A 25024-nucleotide genomic window follows, 5' to 3' on the forward strand; every position below is an offset into this window, starting at 1 on the left:
GTCAGGGAATAGTTAAACATTTACACTCAGTATTAAAGTGTGCTCTGGAATATTTAAATGCTGCCGATTTTATTATGAAACTAATGTCACAGATGTAAGCACAGTTGAGTAAAACCTGAAAGAAAAAATAACTAATGAAAGTGAAGTTCTGTTGGGAAGGCTGTTTTCAGGCTGGTGTATGTGTAAGAAAGTAATTGTCTCCCACTGCTGCAAAAGTAGAACAGATTGGAAAGCCAAGTGTGGGGTGGGGTGTGTTTTGGCTTTGCATATCACCAGTGATATTCTACAGTATGAATTCCTTTCACGATGTTTCTGAGGATGTGCAAACCATAATAAAATCGTCCCCAAGGCAGAACAGATTCCAGTTACTGTACTACACTTTTAAGGATAATGAAGGTAATAAAAATATATTTTAGTCAGTAAAATAAGCAACCTCCAGAAATACGAAAGGGCTGTGGTTTCTATTCCTTGCCTTGCCCATTTCACAACAGAATTAATGGCCTTGGGTTCTCAGTTCTGAGTGAGAGTTTGTGCTCCACTGCTTTATAAAACTGCTGTCTACCAGTGCTCACAAGCTGCTTCCACGATGGGTAAGGGTAAGGTGCAGCAAAAAAATGAAAAATGTGTTGGGAGGTAGCTCTAACTCGCACTGCTGCAGATCTGAGCTGCTGTGCAGCTTCGGGGTGACTCGGGAAGGGAGAGCACACTGTAGGAATAATTAAAACCAAAACTGCTTCTGTTCTCTGGACCAGAATTGTACAGTCTGTGCTGTGCTTCTTAGACATACAGCAAAAAATCTCACTGCAGGCAAAAGTCTGCTGTTAAACAGCAGTTTTACGTAATCAATTATTTAGGTCAAAATTATATATTATGAAAAATAAACCAAATCATGAAGGCTACAAATAAATTTCCTGGTTCTCACTCTTCACTCTTATAAATGAGAAAATCTAAGTAAAATTAGTGACTGACATAGAAGATAACCAAGCCCAACGTGTTTTTTAAGGTGATAGGGCAGCTAAAGCCTCTGAAGGGAGAAATTCTTCACTGTCAGGCTGGTGAGGCCCTGGCACAGGCTGCCCAGAGAAGCTGTGGATGCCCCATCCCTGGAGGTGTTCAAGGCCAGGCTGGATGGGGCTTTGGGCAACCTGGGCTGGTGGGAGGTGTCCCTGCCCATGGCAGGGGGTTGGAATTAGATGATCTTTAAGGTCCCTTCCAACCTAAACCATTCTATGATTCTATGAATTATTTCTTTTTTCACCAAAATACTTTCTGATGCTAAAGAAATTGTGAAACCAATGTGTAAAAGTTAACAATATATGTCCGTACTAGAGTGACTGGTATATCTGTCCAGCATGTGGGTTACATTATGTAAAGCAGCAGGAATTCTGAGTAGATCAAAGTAGAATATCATCAGCATTAGTCCTTGACTGAAAAAAACCTCAGATATGAAATGATGGAAGATCCCAATCAAGCCATAGAGTGGCTTATGCAGCTGATCAGTGTAGTACCAACTGACCCGCACGTCCTTTCAAAGCTAGGGAAATTATATGATAATGAAGGTGATAAATCTCAAGCTTTTCATTATTACTACGAGGTACTTGCTTTTTGTTATTTTTCCAATGCGTAATAAAAATCTTTCCCATAATTAAAGACAATGTTGTCATAGGTTCCTATATCAAATTAACAGTTAATTCTTTTTAAACTATTCAAAATGTCATCCAAAATAAGAAAGAATGAAATTTTGAGGTGGGAAGAGAGTTGGCAAAATCTTATTTTTGTAGTCAGATCCCAAAGAAACTTAGTCTGTGTTTCCACATGGTATTTGACCTCCACCTTTCATTTTTCTTGTAGTCATTATTTAGACTGGCCCCTACCAATTTCAATATAAATTCAGTCTGAGACACAAAATCAAAAACGGATATAACAAATGTGATTTTAAAAGGTGCATAACTTGGCAGCATTAATTGGAAGGTATGTCTGTGTAATGGATATGGATATACATATATGTGTTTGTGTTTATGGGTGTGTATTTATAGATACATTAATGGCACAGTTACACATGATATACACACAGTTGCCTGAAGATAGGTGTCTTCTCTCCTTTTAAGCTGTCTATGGTACTGGCTGTGGTTTCTAGAGATCCTTTTGTTTTAGAAACAGGAGAAAGGAAGTTTCTTTGCAAGCCAAGAGTTCTTTTTTTCTGTGTAAAGTGTCGATGACCAAAGTCTGTGTTACAGTTCTGAGTACTAATGGGTTATGCATGATTATAATTTTGGTGCCTATTTCAATGGGAATTTCTAAGAATCCCAAAATGTTATTTACATACCTATGTATTTCACAGAAAAGAATGCTTTTAGGTTAGTTTTTCTGAAGGCTGATTTGAGTGTGAAATTGTACATTTATTAGTTTTACCATTGTTTAACATTTTAGGTAACTTATTCACATATAGAGCTGATCTAAGTAAACATTTTAGCTGTTGCAAACTGTTTAAAATAGTATTTCAAATAAGGCTAGATGGAAAATGTGACAGGCTCATCTCAGGTAACTTCTAAAAAGCATTCTGTAATTAGAAAACCTGGCATGCTTTTTTTTTTCTTCTTCTTAGGATTAGTCTGTGCAGTACACTGCTTCCATTCATATATTGCATATTTTTGGCATCTGGGGAATTAAACACTTGAGTAAGATATTCCAGAAGTAACATAAAGATGTTGTTTATCACTAAAATTGTGTTTCTTTCACCTTCCCTATTTTGTCAGTCGTACCGGTATTTCCCTTCAAACATTGAGGTCATTGAATGGCTTGGAGCCTATTACATTGACACCCAGTTTTGTGAAAAAGCCATTGAGTACTTTGAAAGAGCAGCACTTATCCTGTAAGTAATTATTATTTTATGCTTACCCAAATATTTTGTGATTGGACATGCGTAATCATGCCTAGAGATAAATTAGCCTAATACTGTAAGCAAATAGCAGAGTGAATTATATTTGGATTATTATTTAATTTTCTCAACCTTCTGTTCGTTTACAGGATGGTATTGTTCTTACTGTGCAGTTTCAATGTTAAGTATGATCGTCCATTGGGCCCAAGAGAGTATTAGATATTTGAACCCCTTTTCTCCATCCTCTACCATTAAACACAGCTATGAAGTGGGGAACAGCTCTACTAAACCCCCAAGACTTCCTTCTCTATAGATTTATATGAACTGTTTCCTTTCTGTTTGTTTGTTTGTTTTTTAATCACACAGTGAGGACATGATGGTTTAGATAAATGTATCTTTTAGCAGTTCTTGCTGCATTTTTCATTTTCATATAACTTCTACTACCATAAAAAGAACAATATTACAAACAAGGTGTAGAAGTAAGCAAATACATCCCATGCAGAATTACCACAGTCAGTGGAAGTAAGCTGACATCAAATTGATCTTGACGTAGGTATTGGATATATATTAAGTTAAACTTTATTACTGAAATTGTCTTTTAGCAGAATGTGATGTTCCTAAGAAAGTGTGTCTGTAGGCTAAGCATTCTATTCTAGATCAGAAAAGGGAGCTTATGAGACAAATGCTTAACAAAAATTCGGTCTAATTTAAATCTGCAAAACACAGGTCAAATGGAATTCCAAAAAGACATCCATTTGGTCTTTTTGTGTGGAAACAAAGATTTCTCCCCACATTCATGACGAATTTTATGGTAATAGACCAAATGAAATCCATACAAACAAAATTTACTCCAACAAGTGTGAATTTTCACCTTGAGTACTGTGTTTAGCTTTTGGCTCCCTATTCCCTTGAGGAAATGACGTCAAGTTGCACCAGGGGAGGTTCAGGTTGGCAATGAGGAGCCATTTCTGCTCAGAAAGAGCAGTCAGGCACTGGGACGGGTTGCCCAGGGAGGTGGTGGAGTCACCGTCCCTGGGGGTGTTCAGGGGAAGGTTGGACATGGTTTAGTGGGTGGCATTGGTGGTAGGGGGATGGTTGGACCAGATGAGCTTGGAGGGCTTTTCCAATCTTCGTGATTCAATAATTTCTTTTGTGTTTTGAGAATCCTATAGAAAATCAGGCTAAGGAAAACTTGCTACTACTTGCCTTGTGATGCTCTAATATTTGATATTCTTCTTCTGTGAATGTGAATGACATACATGAACAAGACAGCATTTGAACAAGTAAAGACTATATGCAAATATCGTTAGAAGTTCATTAAGAAATATTAATTCTGGTTTAGAGGGGGCTTCAGTTAGAAATGACATTATTATAGAAGAGAAAAGCCTAGGTTTAAATAAGGATTAAAGGTTGCAACAAAAATAAGTAAGAAAACATTTCACTCAAATTAAGGTAATAATTATCAAGAAAGAAATATAGATTCGATGAAAAAATATAGGAGACAGTTCATGAAATTAAAAATTACGAAAGTGTAAACATAAATTAACTTTAAACATAGAGTTAACTGAACTTGTGCCTGTTCTCATACTGGTCACTGAACTTTGAACTTTTTATGGTACACTGAAAGTACAGAACCTGGTTGAAATTGATAGTTACTTTTTGCAATACACTGTCTTATTGTGTTTAAGTGACAACAAGAATAAAAGAGCAAACTCTCAGAAAGCTTCTTTAAAAAGCAAATAAAACAATACACCAAACTCACTAGCTTTCCAGCACACCAGTAGCAACAATGCATTACTCCTAAATGAGATATCACGTAAACTGCTTTTAAATGAACAAACTAAATTAAGATCATATTCCTGATCGTTAGCATTCAGTCTGAGTCACAGCTTGGGGAAGCCACACAATTTATTGGTATGGCCTTTCTCCATACCTGTGTTGCTTCTCACAATTGAAAGTATGCAAATAGATGCAAAGACTGTTTTCTTCATGCTGTGTTGTACTTTAGACTCCTTCTTACCTCATGAAAATGTTTTCAAATCTTTATCTGTGCAGAGTATGATCAATATCATTCTATTGTAAATCTAATTTTTCAGTTAAAATAATGAAACATTTAAAATAATGTAACTTTATATTGTAATTAGAGGATATAAATATTTGAAATTATGGATGTAGCAGCTGTAAAATATTCCATTATGTATTATTCTTCAATTCTGCAACCAGTTGGTTCTACAAACAAATCTGTACAAATTGCAAAGAAAAGATTGGTAGCATACGGTAACAAATATTTCAGTAGTTGGTAGTTCAAGACACCATGTACCCTAGAAGAGATGAAAAAAGTTCCATCAAAATACAGGATCTTGTTGTTCAGCACACATCAGCACCCGAGCCTCGTGTAGGCCTCAGCTGTTTTTTCACCAGCTAGTCATTTACTGCCAGGAGATGCCTGGCAGTTCCTGATAAGTTCTTGTCTCCATATTTTCGTCTTTTGCACACAACGCTTACAGAGAGGTTTGCTAGTACTCTTTTCAGTATAAATGCTGCCCACCTTAAAAATTTGTATTTTAGTCAAACTATTAGATCACAGATGCTGGCGCTCACAGCCCTCTTAGAAACTGGAAAAAAAACAGCTGAAACTAAAAAGAATTATTTCATAATCTTGTTTTGGCAAAGATCTAAATATTTTAGGCTTCAAATTGCAGTCAGGCCTTGCATGAAGCATGAAGTATTTGGACTGTAAAGCACTTACGAATAATTGGCATATGAAATTCTTCATTATTGTCTGTAACTGTAATCTATCTGTAATACAGAGAAATTATTTCTCTGTGGGATTATATTGTTATTAGTACATAGTGCAACATAGATATTTGGTTTTTATTTGTTATTTAAAATAGTCTAGATATGCTAATTGATAAATATGAATGTTGAGAAATAGATTGCTGAATAAGTATCACTATTAACTGTAAATAAAATTTATTTTTAAAATAACTTTAGTTATGACCAGCATTTTTTTAGTTTAACATTATTTACTATATTTGGTGTTTTAATCACAATAATTAACATTTAAAATTTCAGTTTAAGATGACATGTTAGACAGTTTTAACCAGCATACCATCTACCATTACTAAAGTAGTCGTGAAGCTAATGCTGACTACTGACAATAACTACTAGTTACTGTTTGCAGGAGGCATATCTAGCTGAAACTGAAAAATGTGAAGCCAGCTGACTTTTCCAAGATTGGTGACTACCAGGCAAAGAAGCAGATCAGCTAGAGTTAAAAAAAAGGCCTATGCTGTGACTGCAGGGACTGAAGAAAATAAATACAAAGACTGTTCTGTAAATGCTAGTGTACAGTGTGCTTTGGATATGCCGAACTGTAACTCATGTGAAAAGTGCTTCAGCTTTTAGAGTACCTTCACACAACTGACATGAAATCTTACGAATTTACATGTTATCTTGAGAAGATGAGGAAGGAATCCAACAATTTTGTTGTGTATGAGCAAATGTTTCATATTTTCTCTAACCATAGGTATCGCCATTACATGTTAAAATGGAGATGGAAATGTGATGGCACATCTAGCTGATGGCACAGTGGAGGAGACAGAGTTTAGAGCTCTAAGTGGAGAGGTCTTTACAAATACTATGCGGGATGTTTTGCCTATTCATTGTTTGGCAATGTGCATAATTTTATTTTATTTATGTGCAGACCTACACAAGTGAAGTGGCAGCTGATGGTTGCCAGTTGCTATCGAAGAAGTGGTAAGTTCTGTAACATTTTTTGTAATTAGTTGAAGGTTTGTTATGTTTTGTTTGATGCTTTGATTTTTTTTTTCCTTTTGATCTTTTCTGTCTGATGTCAATACTGGTCTAAACTTTGTTTAAGAACTGTTATATATTATTTTGTTGGAAATGTTTTGTTTATATGCAATAAAGTGTGACTTCTCTTTTAACTCTGAGAAGTATGCCTGTACTGACATATGCATAAAATACTCTTTATGCTGTTAAATAATTAAAATAAAGAAGATAAAGCAGCATAAATAATACGCTAGATGATTTTTTACTATAATTAATAGTACCATCTGATCTAACGTAGTCATGAGATTTTAAAGTTGTTTAATGACCATTCATTTTCAACAGTAGACAGAATTTTTAGGTATTAAAGTAGTATTTGCGTTACACAAACAAAAAGCAGTCTTAATGTGAAGTATTTTCTTACTGGGAATATTGTATGTCAATAGGCAAAATAGAAGGAGACTAACCTTAATAGTTTTTTTCAATCACTTAATCCTGTAAATAATACTCTTCTTTCTTGCTGACCCATTTTGTCATTCTCATTTTGTCTTCTTTAGAACTTTGCAGGACTTAATTCCATAGTAAACAAACGCATTTTCTCACTCTGGTATTTAATTCAACAGTGAAAAAAGGAACAGGACCTGGGGGAGTTAGTGAATTACAAACAGTTCAGCACTATCTAAAAAGAGGCAGATGAACTTCTTTCCCAGGAGAGAAACACGTTTTTGGCTGTTTTTTAGATCCTTTATGATTCACTGGCAAAATTCCCAGATTACCATGTTAACACATAGAAAGTCAGATTGATCCCTGTCTCACATTAGGGAAGTAAAAACGATGATATCTGAACAGACTTTTTTGTCAGTTATGTTATGGATATGAATTTTTAGATAATCAGGCTGTCAGTCCTTTGCATAATAATCAATCTGAGCCAAATTGGAGGCAGAAGTCTTACAATCTCATTATTTTGCTACCAGATTCATGAAAACTGCTGTTTGGGCAAAAAAGAGAGAAAGACAAACGAGTATTCTGACTGAAGGAAATACAGGCAGAGCTCAGCAGTTGCACGTTTCTATTTGACCAATCCATATATTTGCAGCCTCAGATAAGCCACGGTATGTTTAATGTCTTATCTGGTAGACGTGTCTTAGGAAGATGAGGACCTACAGGCAGGTATAAAAAAGGTCAAAAATCAGGAAACTGTTTTTCACAGAATAATTTGGGCTATTTTCAAGTGCTTTTAATTTTTGCTATCAGGTAGTAATTAAAGAATGTTAAGTTTGTTTTTATCAAATTAGCTTTTGTAATATTAAATCATGTTCTCAAACTGGAAAGATGCAGTGATAAAAAAAAAACTGTGTCAATTCCTCATCAGATAGTCTTTTTATGTTTTGGGTATGTGGGTAGGAGATGTTTGTTTTGTTTGCAGGTAATTACCAGAAAGCTCTAGAGAAATACAAAGTCATTCACAGAAAATTCCCAGAGAACGTTGAATGTAAGTTGCTTCATTGAGTATTAATTGAGTATTAATTGAAATAATAATCAATAATGTAAGTATTTTTCATATAAAAATATTTTCATGAACTAACTTCTTTAATTAATGCTAATGCCTCTTTTTTTGTGACACCAATGAAGTGTGATTTAAGAGATAGTAGGATAATGCTGAAGAAAGATGAAATAGACTTTAACAGTAGCTGATCAGTTGAGCTCATTCTCTTGCATACATGCTAGATTCTACTTACTTGTTTTATCAGAAGAGATTAAAAATACATGCGTTTTCACCTCTAGTCTCAACCAGTTGAAACTCACACGGCAAGTTTTCAGATATGAGAAAATTATACTGTTTTTTTTTTTACCAAAGCCAGGCCTTCATAATGATTTTTCAGGCCTTCATGTGATTTTGGGGTTGGGTTTTTTAAGTATTTGGTCAAGTAGTTGGTCTCTAGAAAACCCTTAGAGAATTTCAAACTGCTTTATTGGAAACATAACTTTGCAGGAACAATTAAAAAGACATTTTGCTGAACCAGTCACACCTCTATCCTAAGTGAAAAAGCCCTGGAGAAAATAAAGCCTGTCACTGGTTGTTTTAAATATCCTCTTGCATCCCACACTGCCTTATTTTTACTAATTCCAAAATACGTTGTCACCAATAAGCCTACAATTTTAAATTTTATGTGGGAAGAGTGTTTATTGTATGTTAAAATAAAATTGTGTCATTCTGCTTTAACAAATGTACTTTTTTTTTTTTTTTAAGAGGAATCATAGAGCTCTGTTTTAGAGAAATCTAATACTACAACATCTCAAAATTATAAGCAAAATGTTATGTTCATATTGGTTACTTACATTTCAGAGGAGCATAGTATTTAATAAACCTTTTAGAAATGCCACTGTTTTTCTGAATATAGTTTCTACAAATTACGAAACTGAGGCAGTAGTGGGACAAGAAATGTAACTAATAGAACAGTTTTTGGCTGTTGGAGCCATGGTTCTTCACTCTTCCCTCCCTGGCCATATGCACCCAGCCCTCTTCCTTATGCCAGTTCCAATGCTTATCTGTTCCTTTAGTGAACAGGTGCAGTTCACTTAAGAAGCAGCAAACTAACTTAGCACTAAAATAAAAAATACATTTGTGAAAGTAGTCAGGAGGGAAGTGGATTGTGTGGTACTTGTTGCTGCTTCAGAGGCAGTGCTTTCAAAGGGATGTTGACAAACACACGGGAATAGCAACAGTGTTTTGTGAGACTGGTGATGACTGTTTCTTGGGGTCCTCTTGGTTCCATCCTACAGTTATATTTGATCTTCATGTCTGTAGTTTTTATTCTGTAGAATTAATACTTATCTAAAAAAAAAAATCACCTAGAGCAACAGTAAAAAAAAATATATATATATATATTAATTTGGCATTTGTGAAATTATTTCCAACAAAATGCTATTGGTAGTGGCTCCTCAGTAATAAGTTAGTACCATTATTATGCTTTCCAGTTTCCAAAATATTTGACAAACATTCTGAGCCAGAAGTATTCAATACGTCTTGCATCTTTGTATACGCATGGTATTTGCACTTTGTGGACATAGACATTGCATCACAGAAAGTATTGAATTTTTGCATGACACCGTAACTTGCAGAGTGCTATTGGACTGGAGTCACCTGGTATTCCCAGCTATTTGCAGTGTTCCATGCTGCCTTCTGTATGTCCAGTTCTGGTAGAGTGCACTTGTAGTGTGACCTCCTCGTAAGCATTTTTCTAACAATGTTTTGCTTTTCAATTAGGCCTCCGATTTTTAGTTCGTCTCTGCACAGATATGGGACTGAAAGAAGTCCAAGAATATGTGACAAAGCTCAAAAAAGTGGAAAAATTAAAAGAAATAAGAGAGCAGGTAAGCCTGTTTCTTTCTGCAATAATAGTTTCACTGCACAAGGCCAAAACAGTATTTTTGATGCTTTAAAATAAAATAGTTTTTATTTAATTTTATTTAATTTCTCCTGTTTTGGAGAGGCTCATGTTTTGCATTTGGTATTTTTTACTTTTGAATTAGTGCATTCATTTGAATTGTGCATCAGCATTAAATCTGTCTGAATCTTTCTTGAGCACTGGATTTTCTGTGATTTTAAAGACCAGCGAAAGATGGGTTATGTGTACGGGATGGGAATGCTGGAGCCACCCACATAATTCAGCCTCTCTGGAATGTCGTCTTTCCTACTTATTTGCCAGACTGTGCGAAGTATATTTACCAGCCAAGTAATAATGCAGCTATAGAGGGATGGGGGGGGAGCGTAAGAATTTGTTCATGTAATAGAACTCTTTTTTGCTGTATACAAAACTGCAACATTGAATTACATAAATTACATAGGTATGAAGTAAATCATTCACGTCAGTGGCAAATTTTAAACTGGGAAAAAAAACTATGGGAAGACTAAAGGCTGTGAAATCACAACTTTTGTTGTATTCAGAGCGGTGTGGGTGTGTGTTCATAATTTTCTTGTTATTCTTATGATAAAGTAAGATTTTAAAATTGAAAACAGGTTCTTATTTGGAAGCATTGTCTGTGTTACTGAGCTGTAGAGTATTCAAGCTTGCTCATCCTGTCCAGTGAATTGCCTGAAAGCTGCATAGTTCCATTAGGATACATTAAGGCTTATGTAACTTAACTAGTAAGACTCACTGACTCCCTTTCAATGTCAGATAATGTGTAAATACATCCTTAGTTACTTCAATTTGACTTCAATTCTAGAGAGTCTAAGTATGCACGTGTAGACTGGGGCATTTCAAAAGTGAAAAGAGCTCATAAAGGGGAATGCTGATCAAACAATTCCGTATTTATGCTACAGCCTCGCTCTGTGGGCTAGTTGAAGTATATTGGCTTGGTTTTTCTGTAAATGTAAAACTTGAGCACTTCAAAAAATAAACAAAAGAAAGCAGTCTAAAAATGTAGTAGTGCTAATATTCACCTATGTCTCCCCTATAATATCAGTAAACAAAGCAGATAACCAGATACAATATTCCTATTCTACAAAACAATTAAAGAAGGCCTCTCTGAACTGTGTTAAACAGGCTTTTCTTAGTTTTTAGGTAGTATCAATTCAATATCATATTTCCTTGCAGTAACATCTAGTACCTCAGTACTTTACTCGGGAAAGTTCAGAGATGAAATGAGCTGAAAACTGGATTATTTTAGTTGGTGAGAAGTAGAGAGGTCCCTGGAGATGGGGAGGTAATCTAGTTCCTGATATATAGTTCCAGCATTTTTTGCACTGAATATTTTAATTATGTACCATACATCTGCAAATGTTGACAACTCTAAGAAAAATACATTTTTCTTTTAAGAAAAGTGATACTTGAATTTGACAAAAAATTAAATAAATTTGTAAAATTTCCTCATGTTCATTTCATGTTGGAAACCTGAGCTTTCCTGAACAGATTTCTGTACTATCTGGTGGGAAAAAGCTACTAGCAAATATTAAAGATTAAATTGCCTAATTATTTAAGAACTGAGATTTAAGTAGCACATGTGTTATGCTTAAGGACTTTAGTACCTAAATGAAATCTCAATGGGATTCAGTACAGATGCCTGGTGGCACAGGACAGAATCTCAACAACGCTGTCTTGCAAACAGTAGTCCTCCAGTTCCTTTTTCCTGTTGGTATTACGTCTGGCTTTCCATCCCCTGTTTTTTTGTTTGTTTGTTTGAAGTTTTATTCTGCATGTGTATGCGTGTGTATGTTTTATTCGTACGTCTACCATCTGGCGTTGGAAATTACTAGGTATTTTTGTCCTAGGAAATTCTTTCTGTCATTCATGGGCATATAGTCATAAACTATATTTTCAGGCTCTAAAATTATCAAATTTAATATTTCACCACCTCAGTTTCCAATAGGAACGCTGTTCTCAGTTAACAAAACCAGATACAACTCAATTCCTGCTCCCAGTTTTAGACTAACCTGTGGTTTCTTAATTGCACTCAGTAAATACTGAGAACAAGATAAATGCCAGTGCAATATACCTGCATTTCAAAGTCTGCACACAAACTCTGTGTAGAAATTTATCAGAAGTTGCTGTTTTGGCATCATTTTGCCAGAATAAATATATCCACATGGATTTTATACCAAAATAAATATTCTGGAGTACTTGTTTCACGCAGTTCTCAAATATGGGCAAGTTGTTAAATGCTTCCAGCCAAGAATCTGGGAACATCTGCGGGGTTCATTCACTGTCGAAGTTTTTCTCCCTGTTTCTCTCAGCATTGGATTTTTGCTGTAACCTTCATGCTGTTTTTTAATGCATCAATATTTCTTTTTCATGTTTCAGTTTAATAAAAGGCAAGTATTAGTGTAAAAGTTCACACTACTTTCTTGGTGTTGATATATACACACATTACCATTTATTTCCGTTAAGAGAGCTTAATGACTGAAAAGGGGAGACTGATTGGGTGTGGTGTGAAGCAATGATGATAGGTGCGAACACGGGGGGGGATTTACTGCATTTACCTTCAGGCATCCACATCTGGACTGATCATCCTTAAATTTCTTTTGCAGTCGTAGGAGAGAAATAGGCATTTTTAGGGTGGAAATCGCTGGCCTATTTTAAGTGTCTGCTTTTAGTATGGATGACTTATAAGCTACTCACTTGGAACTTTACAGGAATTACTCATATGCTTAAGCTTTAGGACTTCTGTAACATTTTGGGAGTAAAGTCCAATGATATAAATGCCGTGAGGGTACTGTCATATAGGGACCACTTCCTTCTGACAGACAAAAGCTGAACTTCATCTGACAGACTGAGGGATCATTCAGCATTTGGATAGTCTGGACATTCTTCCTGAAGGGCATGCTGCTTCACGGGACAGTGAAGAGCATACCTAGTCCAAAATTCAAAGAACATATTATAGACTTGAGGGTTTACCAAAATAAATAAAAAGTATGAGAATTCTGGTCCCAGACTGGGTAGTTCCAACACCATTCCTGGTTTCATGCTAGGCATGCTGCTTTCCTGTCTGGGTCCTGTGAATTTTGATTTAAAGGTTCTTCCTTTTCATTTTGGCAAGAAGCTTGGAAGTTCTTTCACTTCTGTGTCATTCCAGCTTTGCCAGACTCTATGATATTTTCCTGGTGAAAAAATAAGTGAAGAAGCTACAGTAATACATAGCTAGGTAGTGTGCACGTGTTTTAAGCAGATCCTGAATTCAAAAAATACAGAGATTACTTTATTAACATCCAGGTGTTTTAAATGCCAAGTATTTGTACCTGTCCATAAAGAAGTCCCTTACTGAGATGTACCTTCTCGTAACTCACAAGATATATGCATGAGAAATTTGGCCAGGAGAAGCCAGTTCTGCCATGTGATACAGAGGTATTGCTTTGATAAACTGTTGAAGTTTTCAAATAACCCTAAAAAAAACACAGCTGGAAGATGTTTATGGTACCTTCCTCAGTGCAAGAGGGCTGCCTTTTTAAGCATAGTTTTTAAAGTATTTGCCTTCACCTTTATCTTACGTTTAACACTCAACAGCAAATTACATTTTGCTGTAAAATACAGTTCTGTGCCAAGTATTCAAAATGTAAGATCTATGGAGTGAATAGTTCTTTTTATAGATTTCCCTACTTTCCCTCCCTTGAATCTTTACAATAATAAAAGGCTTGTAGGATTTACAAGACTTTAATAGGCAGAGGCTACTTTGAACTCATGCAAGGAGGGCTATGTTGCCTGTTTTTTCAGCTGTACTTTACAAAGGTTCATCTGAACTATTTTTATGCACATTCCTCGTATAAATTTTATCTGAAGGAAAATAATTTATTGAGATATTCTGATTGAATTTCACAAGACTCTAGTTTTATGTAAACATTGTTTTTAACACTGACTTTGAGGATAATTTTGTCCTTTGAAAAAACAAGGTTTATTAGTTACAGCAGAGTAAGCCTAGGTTAATACTCTTCTCCTGTTCAGTAATAAGCTAGGTTGAGTTTTCAGTAATTATTTCTAAAGCATATTACTAAATGTTTTGTTTTTTTTTGTTCTGTTCTTTCCAAACCTGTTTCACTGTTCTCCAGCGCATTAAGTCTGGCAGAGATGGCAGTGCACGTAGCCGCAAAGAAGGAAATGCTGGTGGCGGTAAGTACTTAATGCCTCTGCTTAAATATCAGACTTGACAGGATTCTAAAGATAGTTTTTCTTAAAGTGTTTGTAAAAGTTCCTTACATTTCTAAATGCATATAAATACGCAGTGAGGAATAAGCAAGCACTTCTCAAATTTTGTTTCAGACTTTCTGATTATCTTACTGTACAAAACCTCAACCAGTTTTAAAGCATGGATTTGGTCTAAGGTTGGTGTTTTATGTACAGATCTCGGTGTATCTCTAATTCCTACTTGTTTTTAATACCGTGGACTTGAACATTTTTATTCCATTAACCTGGGATGAAATTTGGAATAGTTACTATAAGGAGTCATTTATTATATGAAGCAGAATGGGTAAGCCATGAACTACAGAAGTTCGTTGTATCTTTATTTAGCATGGAGAAAAGGGAATTTTGTGCCCACCATCTAGTCTTTTGCAGTGTTTGTTACAAGTTCAAGAGGCTATTTTGTGCAATGAACCCTGTAATAAGCAGACACCTGTACTACCTTTGAGCTCCTTCCTCCCATTTTCCCAGAATGGCAGATTTGAAGTCCTAGCAGCATCCACAAAGAAAAGCTCACTCTCTGACTGTTATGTCTCTGTGCTCCTATAGATTCACAATGCTGAGTTTAATAAATATAAAACTCTAGCAAGGTAAGTCTGGAAGCTTTCCTGCTTAGCTTTTTCTGCACTAGGCAGTCTGCATACTGCAGAACTAATGATTTTTCCCTCCCATTATTAAATTCATGAAACATTAGTACTGTTAAACCTAACTGTTCCCCGCTGCCTTTCTAAGGAAACTACCAGACTTCGGGCTACTTCAGCCAGCTGGAAAAAAATCCATTTTGACTCAAATAGGAAACGGTTTCTTTGTATTCTACTTTTATCTTACATCGGTGGGTGTCATAAAAGATCTCCCCTAGAAATTCTTGCTTTTCTTCCCTTCCTTTTACAGAGAAACAATTTATGATTTTTTTTTCTTAGCTGGTAATTTTATTTCCCCACCTATATAACATATGTTTTACTACATTGATCCAATTCTTTAGGGTCATGGAAATAATCTTAAAATGACCTTAGAATTATTTTGCATTTAGGAAGACTGCTCTCCTGATTTATCTAGGAGTTAAGACTGAGTACTGGATTCTTAAGAGAGACCTCATTCCTTTTTTAGCTCAGTAGTTTCACTAAGGAAACTTTTAAATCATTTCTTGTTAAGTAGAAAAAAACATTGTTCGTCTAAGATTGAATTATACCTGTTCTGGGCCTCAGGTCAAAACAGTTCCTGGGGTGAAGGTCCTTATTTTGGTAACACAGAGGGATGGAAATGTTTCTGGACTGTCCTTTGTAACATAAGCTCTATGATGAGACAATCAGCTAGAGGTGCCAGCAAAACAGCAGTGTGAGAGAGCATCAGGACACCTTTTATCATAAAGTGGGGATCTCCTTTGGCTTACAATAAATAGAAATGAAGAGCAGACAAGGGTATTTAGTGCTGTGCAAAACGTCAGGCATCCAGGCAAATGGCACAAAGGGTTTGCTTTCTAACAACTATATTTTGTCATTATATCTACCCTTCTTAGTGAAAAAAAGTGTAAAGAGAGAGTAAGAGAGTTGGTAATTTAGCAATAGAGAATATAAATAATAACCAAACTGGATAAATGCTGAGACAACATTAATCCCACAAACTATCACTTCATCAATACTTTCTTTAAAAACAGAAATATCTCTGGAAAGTTTTATTAAATAAAAAAAAAAAAAAAAAGAGAGAGAGAGAGAAAGGAAAAAGAAAAAGAAATGTTATCTCTCCCTTAAAAAAGTTGAGTACTTCTGGAACTTAGACTGCAAACTCCACTAATTCCAAGGCTTTGCACCCTTCATAATCAGAGTAATCGGAGAAGAGCAGTTGCAAACGAAGAGGCTGAGGGGATAAGCAAGGTCAGAACTGACCTAGAATTTGTCCTATCAGTAATTCTTAGATTGTTGCTCAAGATACTGTGTCAAATTCATGAAAGAATGGAAAAAAACAGTTTGGGAACAAGCCTGTGTAAGAGCATGTTTGGGAAGCTGCTGGTATACAAAGTGCCAAAGATCCAACCTTTCTGCAAATGACTCAGCAAACAAGCAGAGGTACAAAGAAGGTCCTGTACTGAGCCTGGACTTAACTTTTGGAGGGGATTCTTAATTAAAAGTTGTGGTGAATGTAGATATATATGTTTATATGAAAGGAGTCAAAGGCATTACTTATTTTTTAACTAGAAATGTTGACTCTGGGGAGTCAGTCTTCCATATCAGTGAAGAAGCTGCACACTTGCAGCAACAACTGTTAAGGACTACATTGTCGTTTGTCTGCCTTTTCTTGAGGAAGACTGAAAGAAACCTGAAGGTCCAAACATTTTGTCCAAAGTTTAGCGTTGTTCACCTGGGTTATGAATCTGTGTTTTACAGTGTAAGAAATTTCTGTACGCAGCCTGTATGGAGACATGCATGAAATATAAACAATGGTTACTTTATTTTAAGATCTTAATACGCTTTGGAAATATTAATGGCTTCAATATAAGAAAAGAAACATTTATAAGCATTTTGAGTTTCATCTCTTCCAGTGCTGTTGCCAAGACCAAAAGGGACCATTTTCCTTCATTGTATGAGGGATTTGCCGTCATTACTGAACCCAGCGAGGCAAGGAATCATCCTTAGTTCAGTACTCACTAGCTAAATGAAAGTACTTACTAGCTAAATGAAGTGTGTATGCATTCCAAATATTTTAAGTATGATGCAGGTTTTATTTCTTTCCTCTTACCAGCTCAGTGTCTCCATACTTACTGGCATCCCTAGGAGACTTTTTTCCCCTCAAGTATTTTGTCTCTATATTATTTGTAGTAGGTGCATTAATAGTTCAGGCTTCTTTGTTTTAGGAATTTTGTTTTATTATTTAAAATTGCTTTTAAAGAGGAAGCTAAGAGGAAAGAGAAATCGACAAGGTTTGCACTTAAAACCTTACATTGTAGGGTTTGTACCCCTGTTATTTTGCCAATATAAATTAAAACAGAATAAACATGAGATGCACCAAACCATAATTTGAAGAATATGATTACAGTATGCATTGATGGTAGGCAGAATGGAAAAAGGGCAACCAAAAAAACTAGTATCTGAGTGTCAGTTAAAGTCCAGTCTTGTATTGTGAGAAGAATAAGCATTACATCTAAAATGCCTACCCAAAATTGAACACATTTGTTCACTCTTCCTATAAATAAACGTTTCTTCTCTTCATGAATATCAGATTAATGATTTTTGTTCCTTTTGATTCACATTGGAAGGAAATTACACTGATATAATCCCTTAAAACTTTTCCTGTTAATTAAAAAAAAAAAAAAAGAAAAGAAAAAAATACGTATTTTTAAGAGCATATCAAAGTTGCAGCAGTTTTCAGAGATTTCCTTTTCAATAATCTCTTGTTTTCATACTCACTTTTCCATATTTTACCAAGATGTGATACTAACATCCAGAACTTGGAAGTTCGGACATTGTGGGTTTCACTACTGTAAGCGATTTTCGCTGTTCGAGACCATAAGGCCTTTCATAGATAAGTGAAAGTATGACCTTAAGGCATACATTGCCGTAGCAGTGTTTACTTGGTCTCCGCATTTGCCCTGCTCTCTGAATGAGGAGGTTTGTACCAGATGAGAGGGGAGTTGTGTGTATGAGGAGTCGTGCAGTCTCGGACAGAAGCCCAAAGAAGTGACGCCGGATTCAGAAGACGAAAGGCTGAACGTTTTGCATTCTCCTTGCTACCTAAGCCTGTCCAGATGAATTTGGGAAGGAAAATGCACGGGAATAATTTAGGCGTCTTTTCCCTTTATCATTTAACATGTGATAGTATTAGAGGTGAAATGGGTTTTTCCATCCCAAACAAACATCCTGTATTCAAACACCCTATAGCACCCTATAGGGATCTCTTCAAATAATACGCAAGCATTTTCTGAGTTGTTAAGGCAATAAGCATCCTAAATAATCTTCACTGTGGTTGAGGCAGGAGATTCTTCTGTTACTCTGCAGCAAGAACTGCACGATCACTTATATTTACTAGGTTTTGTGTGTCTATTCGTGCCTCATTAATTACAAGTTGTTGTGGGGTGGTTCCATCTGCTGTGCGTACTGTGATTTTTTTTTTTAAGAGTTGTGTTTTAGGTTTTATTTTTTATAAATGGAAAGGGAAAATATCTGAACGACAAGAATATCTTAATCTGTTTGCTGTATCTGAACTCACCTAAGGAGTTAGCTTAACTGGCACACCAGAAACAAATTTAATTCAACAAAATTTCAAAGCAAAATGAACTGCTCTGGAGCTAAAACATTGCACCTGCTTCTCACTTCTTTCCTCAGTTTTAATATGATGTTCTGTCTGCTACATGGAACTCACTGTTCAAATTAAATCAAAACAGTCCTCTCTTAGCCGAAGAAGGTGCCTTCATCCCAAATGTGAAAGGTGCAAAGAGCTGCATTTAAACACATTCTGGATTTAATGAAACATCTGCAGTTTTAAAAATTATTACCCCACTATGCAGTTCTTTACTTGAACATTTTACGGAGGTAGACTACCAAACAAACTTACCTTTTGATCTTTCCTGATGAGTAAAATGGTACTAAAAATTCTAATTTATGTCCTTTGTGATACTGGAAGAATTTCTGATACATTTATCTCATCACTGTAATTGTAACTTGTGAGGTTCCTTGAAAATATAAATATAAATATCATGGATTTTATGGGTTGTATTGTTATACACATGGGTGTCTTCCTAAGCTGGAAGTACAGAAACACAAATTTGAAATCTTTTTTTTTGCTAGATGTCAGTGCTTAAAATAGGGTTGTTCCAAGACAGGATTACTTTTGTAATATGTTGCTTTATTCATTATTCTGCCACGTAGAATTAACCATTTTTAAAAAACCTAAGTTTTATACTTTGATTCTTTTGATGTTGGTTTGTATTTTGTTTTTAATTGTATGGGGAGGAATTAATTCAGATTAGGTTTTGTATGGAGGTTGAACAAATCTGAATGAAGAGAACATTATAGATTTAATGCATAATTTTAGTAAATATCCTAAATGCAGCATTATGGGCATGACTTCTTAACCAGATGAGAGGAGGAATGCACTGTAACAGATATCAACACGCAGAATTTGTGTCTTTATATGCATAGCTCCCAGTTGATGCTATTGCACGCAGAACGTGAGGGGAAGATGATGTCAGTGTGATAATCCAAGTCTCAAGTGTAAACATTTTATAGAGTAAATATATCTTTAAAAAATATATTGCCAAGCTCTGCTTAATCAGTTAATTTTGTTTTTTTTAACCAAGATCTGGAGCCATATTCCTGCAGTCAGTTTATGTGCATGCATCCACGTTACCAACCCAGAGTGGTACGCAGGGACTGGCTTCCACACAAGCTACAGTAATCACATAGCTTTTAAATAAAAGCACAATAAGTAGGAGCATGTATTCATTGCAGTGAAGGTTTTCTTGGAGAAAGAAAGCAATTTAGTTGAGCACTCATTTTTCCTTTATTCAAACACTTTATTTAATTGGTTTGTGCAGTTACTCAGGTAATGCAGATAGAGTTTGTTTGCAGTTTGAGAAATGCTTACCTGTAGTCCTTTGATGGCAAATGCAATCAGACAGATGTTAACAGGTAAAGCTGTACTGTTAGTACCAAAAAGAAAGAAAAAGAAAAAAAAGCCCTTGATCCAGAGTATTTATTGTTATCATTTATCCCAATATTACCTTTGTCAATTTACTATCTATTAGTTCAGTGGAAGTTAGTTTCACTCCTCAGAGGAGGCACAAGTAGAAACTGTAAAACTCACCCCTCGTACCTTACAAGTAAGTATGTTTGTAATGAACTACTTTAAAAAAAATTCCTTCCCGTGAAGTTCTATTTGGTGTAGGATACCAAAATCCTGAGCTCTGCATTGCAAGCCAATGTTCCTTAACTTTGGCAAAGTTAAGTTTGTATACTGAATAAAAACATATAGATGATTTATCTACAAACAGAGCTATAAAAAAGTAAGTTCAAGATGAGGTTTAAAGTTCTGGCAGATAGTTATATGGTCAGCAGAATTTTGCATAGCTACCATGTTGGCAGCCAAATCCTTATTCCATGGCAGACTTTTGAGAAAGGCCATACCTCAAATGGCTCATCAGCTAGGACTCTTCCTGAAAGATGGGAGCTGTGGGATTGATGTCCCTCAGGTGAAGGAAGGCATTGAAGCCAGATCCCTCATGTCCTGAGCTGCTGTCTGACATCTACATGTAAGGTAGATGGTGTCAACCACCTCTTATTCTCTTCCAGCTGTACTTATAAAAAGAAAGATACTCTTCTTCCACTTTCTTAGGTACTCTGAGAGCATAGTGCAGCCCTTAGAGACTTCATGTAGTTTCATGTATTAGCTTAATTCTAATTGTGGGCTGCTACCAAAAGAGATCTTAACCTTCCTTCCATGCTTTCTGTAATGGTCACACCAGAGGTAAGGTGAGCTGCATTAATTTGCTGATAAACTTGAAAAAAAAAAGTTTGTTTTGTTAGTGGGCTAGTTCAGTTCACTAACTTGACAATAAATAACGTGTTTGGACAACTGGATCCTAAAAAGCTACATTTGTGCGTACAGTTACATTTCCTCACTATAATTTGCACTCAGAATCCTGTTGACGGTACTGATTCATAAACTGGAAGGGGAACTTAGGCATGGAGGTTGCGTGCTGAATGTCCTGCAGGCATCTTGCGGCTCAGGATGGCCATTTGGGGCAACTCGATCACAGCAGTAAATGTTCAGGGAAAATCAAGGTTATGCAGGAGAGCAACTGGTGAGGCACTTCAGGGGTTGTACATCTAGTAGTGGATGGGAAAGAGAAAATAGGAGAAAATTTGTCTTACAGTTTTGGTCTTAGTGCTTCATTCTTGTTTTTGGCATAGTCCTAATAAAATTTAAGGATCCTAGGATGTCCAAGAAAGGTTGTTTAACATTGTTCAATTTAGGGCAGTAAGATGTTCAGGTAACTTGTGCATATGAGGTTTATCTCAGTCATTTTGTTTTGTCTACCATCCTTTCTTCTTCATTTGGATAATACCAAATCCTTCAGCTTCATCGGGTAATATCACTGAAACTTTGTTTTACCTCCTTTGTAGTGGAAAACCTTATATATACCATCTTCTGATCTTTTATTTTCACTACACCAAGTTCTTCCTTTCTGGACCCAACCAATTGTCCCTTTGTATGTGGCACTGGTGAGACCACACCTTGAATATTTTGTTCAGTTTTGAGCCCCTCGTTACAAGAATAGCATTGAGTTGCTTGAGTGTGTGCAAAGAGCAACAAAGCTGGTGAAAGGACTAGAAAACAAGACTTATGAGGAGTGACAGAAGGAATTGGGGCTGTTTATTCTGGAGAAGAGGAGGTTGTAGGGATACCTCATCACTCTCTACATCTACCTGAAATGGGATTGCAAGGAGGCAGCAAGGAGGGTGGTGGTCTCTTCTCAGGTGATAATTGATAGGATGCAAGGAAGTGGTCTCAAGTTATGCCGGGGGGTAATGGACATTGCTAAAGTCTGGATTGGGCATTAGGAAGAACTTATTCATGGAGAGGGTGGCCAGGCTTTGGTACAGGATGCCCAGGGAAGTGGTAGAGTCCCCATGCCTGGAGGTATTTAAGAGACGTGTAGATGTGCAACTAAGGGACATGGCTTAGTGGTGGGACTTTGATGGTTGGACTTGATGATCTTGAAGGTGTTTTTCAACCTGCTTGTATGATTCTCATTAATGTAGTTCCTCTGATGCGTTCAGTTTTCCCCTCTTGTGGTTTCTGCTGTATCTTTCCTATCTTTTTGTCTCTTCACTACTTCCAGTTTTCTTCATTATGTAAATTGCTTGTTTTCCCTTTCACAAGGCTCTGTGTGTATTACTACTCTATTCTTTTCCCTGCAAACCATTTCTGTATTGTCCTCTAACTGTACACCTGTCACAGAGAATTGAGCAAAAGGAGGTCAAGGAATGTTAAAGTTGATTTCTCTTGCTTTGAAATTTCAGACATAATCTGTATCCTGTAAACATATTAACCATTTGACATACATGTATTAGGCTGTATGCATTAGATCTTTTTCAAAGCAGAAACGTTTTCTGCCGATTTAGGCCTGATTAAACGCCAGTCTGCAGTAGTTTTTACAGAGAAATGAAGGATTGTCCACTTTGTGGAAGAATATTTTTTAAATTGTAATAAATTCATAAAAAGAACATGTGCAGTAAGACAATGGGAATGTGTTGCCAAGTCCAGACTTGGTAATTAATGTTTGCTGAATTAAACCCATTTCTCTTCCTTACAGATGGAGTTTTCATAACCGCATTGTTTTGTGCTGTGTGTTTGTATTTGGCTGCATGGCACGTCCTGCCTTGTAAATACACCAAGCCAAACATGAGACATTTTCGCCTAGGAGAACAAAAAAAAAAAAAAAAAAAGAATAAAAATCTGTTGTAGCAAGTGAGATTGAAAGCTTGCCATGAATGTGAAAACGAGATTCAGAGGTGAACAGAATATTTAAAGTGTCTGGAATACTGCTGTGGCAAGAGAATGTTAATCTGACGTTGTCTGGGCACGAGGCAGCCCTCAGAGCTGACACATTCCTGGGGGCCCCGCTGCAAGCTGAGCTGCCAGCACGGTGTTTACAGCAGGATGCGGGGCCGAGATGGTCTGTATACATGAACTGTGCCTGCCTGCCGTGCAGACAACACATGCCAAATATACTCTTCTAATTTAAAGCAAAGTTAATGTTGTATTTAACCTTGACAGCATTCAACAGGTGGATCAAGCTAATATATTAGTAAGCACACAGGCATACGAAATGTCAAAATGCACTGTGACAGTGCTTATATTTATCATGGTTATTTTAACTCCAAAATGTGGCTGTAATTTATAAGCAACTGAAATGTCAGCATTTGAAGCAGAAATAGATTAGTATGTTTACTCCAAAATAAATAAAGCTATGTATTAGGAGAAAAAAAGACGTTAGAACACACACATGCATGCACACAGTACCCATTGTGTTGTAATAACTACTATTACAAATGAGTACTGTATCCATCGTGAAAAGATGGTTTCATCCAAATCTTGTTTGACAGATAGTAGCTTAATTTATCTTGTATCATGATTTCACAGAACATGACAGCATGTTACTTGTCATCTAATTTTTTTTTTTTCTTTTCTTCCAGATACTGGTGGTACCAAAGGGGAAAAACTGAGTGCCAAACTAAAAGCTTTGCCTGGAACAAATGAACCCTATGAAAGTAGCAGCAGTAAAGAAATAGGCAAGTGGGCAGCTTACACCTTCTGACTTTTCTGGCCCTCAAAGAGAGGGGAGTTAGAAAAATTAAGTTCTTGGAAGGGCAAGTATAATTACACACTTAGGAAAGCATTTTCCCCCAGATTTAGTTGAATTCTTCAGAACTCACTTTAAAGTAATTATAAATGTTAAGAAATGTGGCCTATGTAAATATTTATTTACTTTTGATATTTGTCTGCTGCAACCTTAAAGCTGAATTTTCAAAGGGGGTATAAGGGATTTAAAAACCCTAATCCTCATGGAATGTGTTACTTCCTAGAATGCCCTTCCTTGACTATCACCACCTTCCTGTTCCATGCACCTTTCTGAAGTCTTATTCTCACTTAATGTCTATACTGAAATAAAGAAAAAAAAAAAATAATGTAAAAAAAAATAAATAATTGAGAGAGAGCTTGTACATTAGAACTCAGGTAACATTGCCCTTGTGCAGTGCCCAAATGTGGTGTTTGCCTTCAGTGTTTGTATGATGTTTCTAGTCTGCATTTCAAAGACACTTTTTACAGATGTGTCACGTTAAAAAGGAGTCTTATGTTTGATTGTATATGTTTAAAGCAAAACGAAAATTACTTGTAGGTAACTGTTTCAAATGTGCTTGCTTAAACCCTAGATGCCTCCTACGTAGATCCACTTGGCCCACAAGCAGAAAGACCGAAAACTGCAGCAAGAAAGAGAACCGAGGAAGATGACTTTGCTGATGAAGAACTAGGAGAAGATTTGCTTCCAGAATAATATATGCTCCGCTCTTTTTTCTCCTTTTAAAAGTTTTAGCAGAAAAATACTCCTTTGTGATGATTTTTTTATTGGGTTTTGATAAAATACCAGAAAACACTTTTTATTTATGGTTCCATATGTTAAAAATACAGTTTTGGAGATAAAAATAAATAACCCCCTCAGATTTTATTTTTACTCCTGCATAAAAACTACACAGGCACTCAAACTCAGCGTAAGCTGTATCAAATGTATAAAATTTTCACTTTCAGAAATACATACGTTGATAGTATGAAATGCAGCAGTCTCTAAAATTTCACCTTTCACTGTGAGATACCTCAAAGCAATATTATAAAGTTGGAAGTTCCGTATCCATCATTCAAAGCTAGGATTTATTCAAGGCATGTGGATTGACTTCCTGAAAATGCTGGATATGACCTTGGTCATTTCTGAGGCCACAATTCAGTGAAACACTTAAACTAATACTGAAGAAAGTATCTTAATGTTAGTCTGTGTGTCACTCAACCAGGGCCATTCTGCAGTCTCTTGGCAATCTGCTAGTCTTTCTTCAATTAGGTTGGGTTTTCAGGGTTTAAAGTGAGTGGGTACAGGAAGGAAAAAAACATAAGGAAGTGGGTGCCACCTATTTTA

The 25024-nt window shown here is 36.0% G+C and overlaps 1 protein-coding gene across 1 annotated transcript in view; it reads left to right on the forward strand.

The window, feature by feature from the left end:
• Positions 1 to 24735, forward strand: part of IFT88 (intraflagellar transport 88) — a 45509-nt gene extending 20774 nt beyond the window's left edge. The window contains exons 19-26 of the mRNA XM_082751931.1: positions 1444 to 1594; positions 2757 to 2872; positions 6585 to 6637; positions 8097 to 8162; positions 9939 to 10045; positions 14214 to 14274; positions 23535 to 23630; positions 24273 to 24735. Of these exons, the coding sequence (XP_082608057.1) occupies positions 1444 to 1594; positions 2757 to 2872; positions 6585 to 6637; positions 8097 to 8162; positions 9939 to 10045; positions 14214 to 14274; positions 23535 to 23630; positions 24273 to 24394 (772 nt within the window). The 3' untranslated portion in view covers positions 24395 to 24735. The remainder of the gene's footprint in view (positions 1 to 1443; positions 1595 to 2756; positions 2873 to 6584; positions 6638 to 8096; positions 8163 to 9938; positions 10046 to 14213; positions 14275 to 23534; positions 23631 to 24272) is intronic.
• The last annotated feature ends 289 nt before the right edge of the window (positions 24736 to 25024 follow it).

The sequence above is a fragment of the Aythya marila genome (genome assembly GCF_965140915.1).
Source record: "Aythya marila genome assembly, chromosome: 1".
Taxonomy (NCBI): Eukaryota; Metazoa; Chordata; class Aves; order Anseriformes; family Anatidae; genus Aythya; species Aythya marila.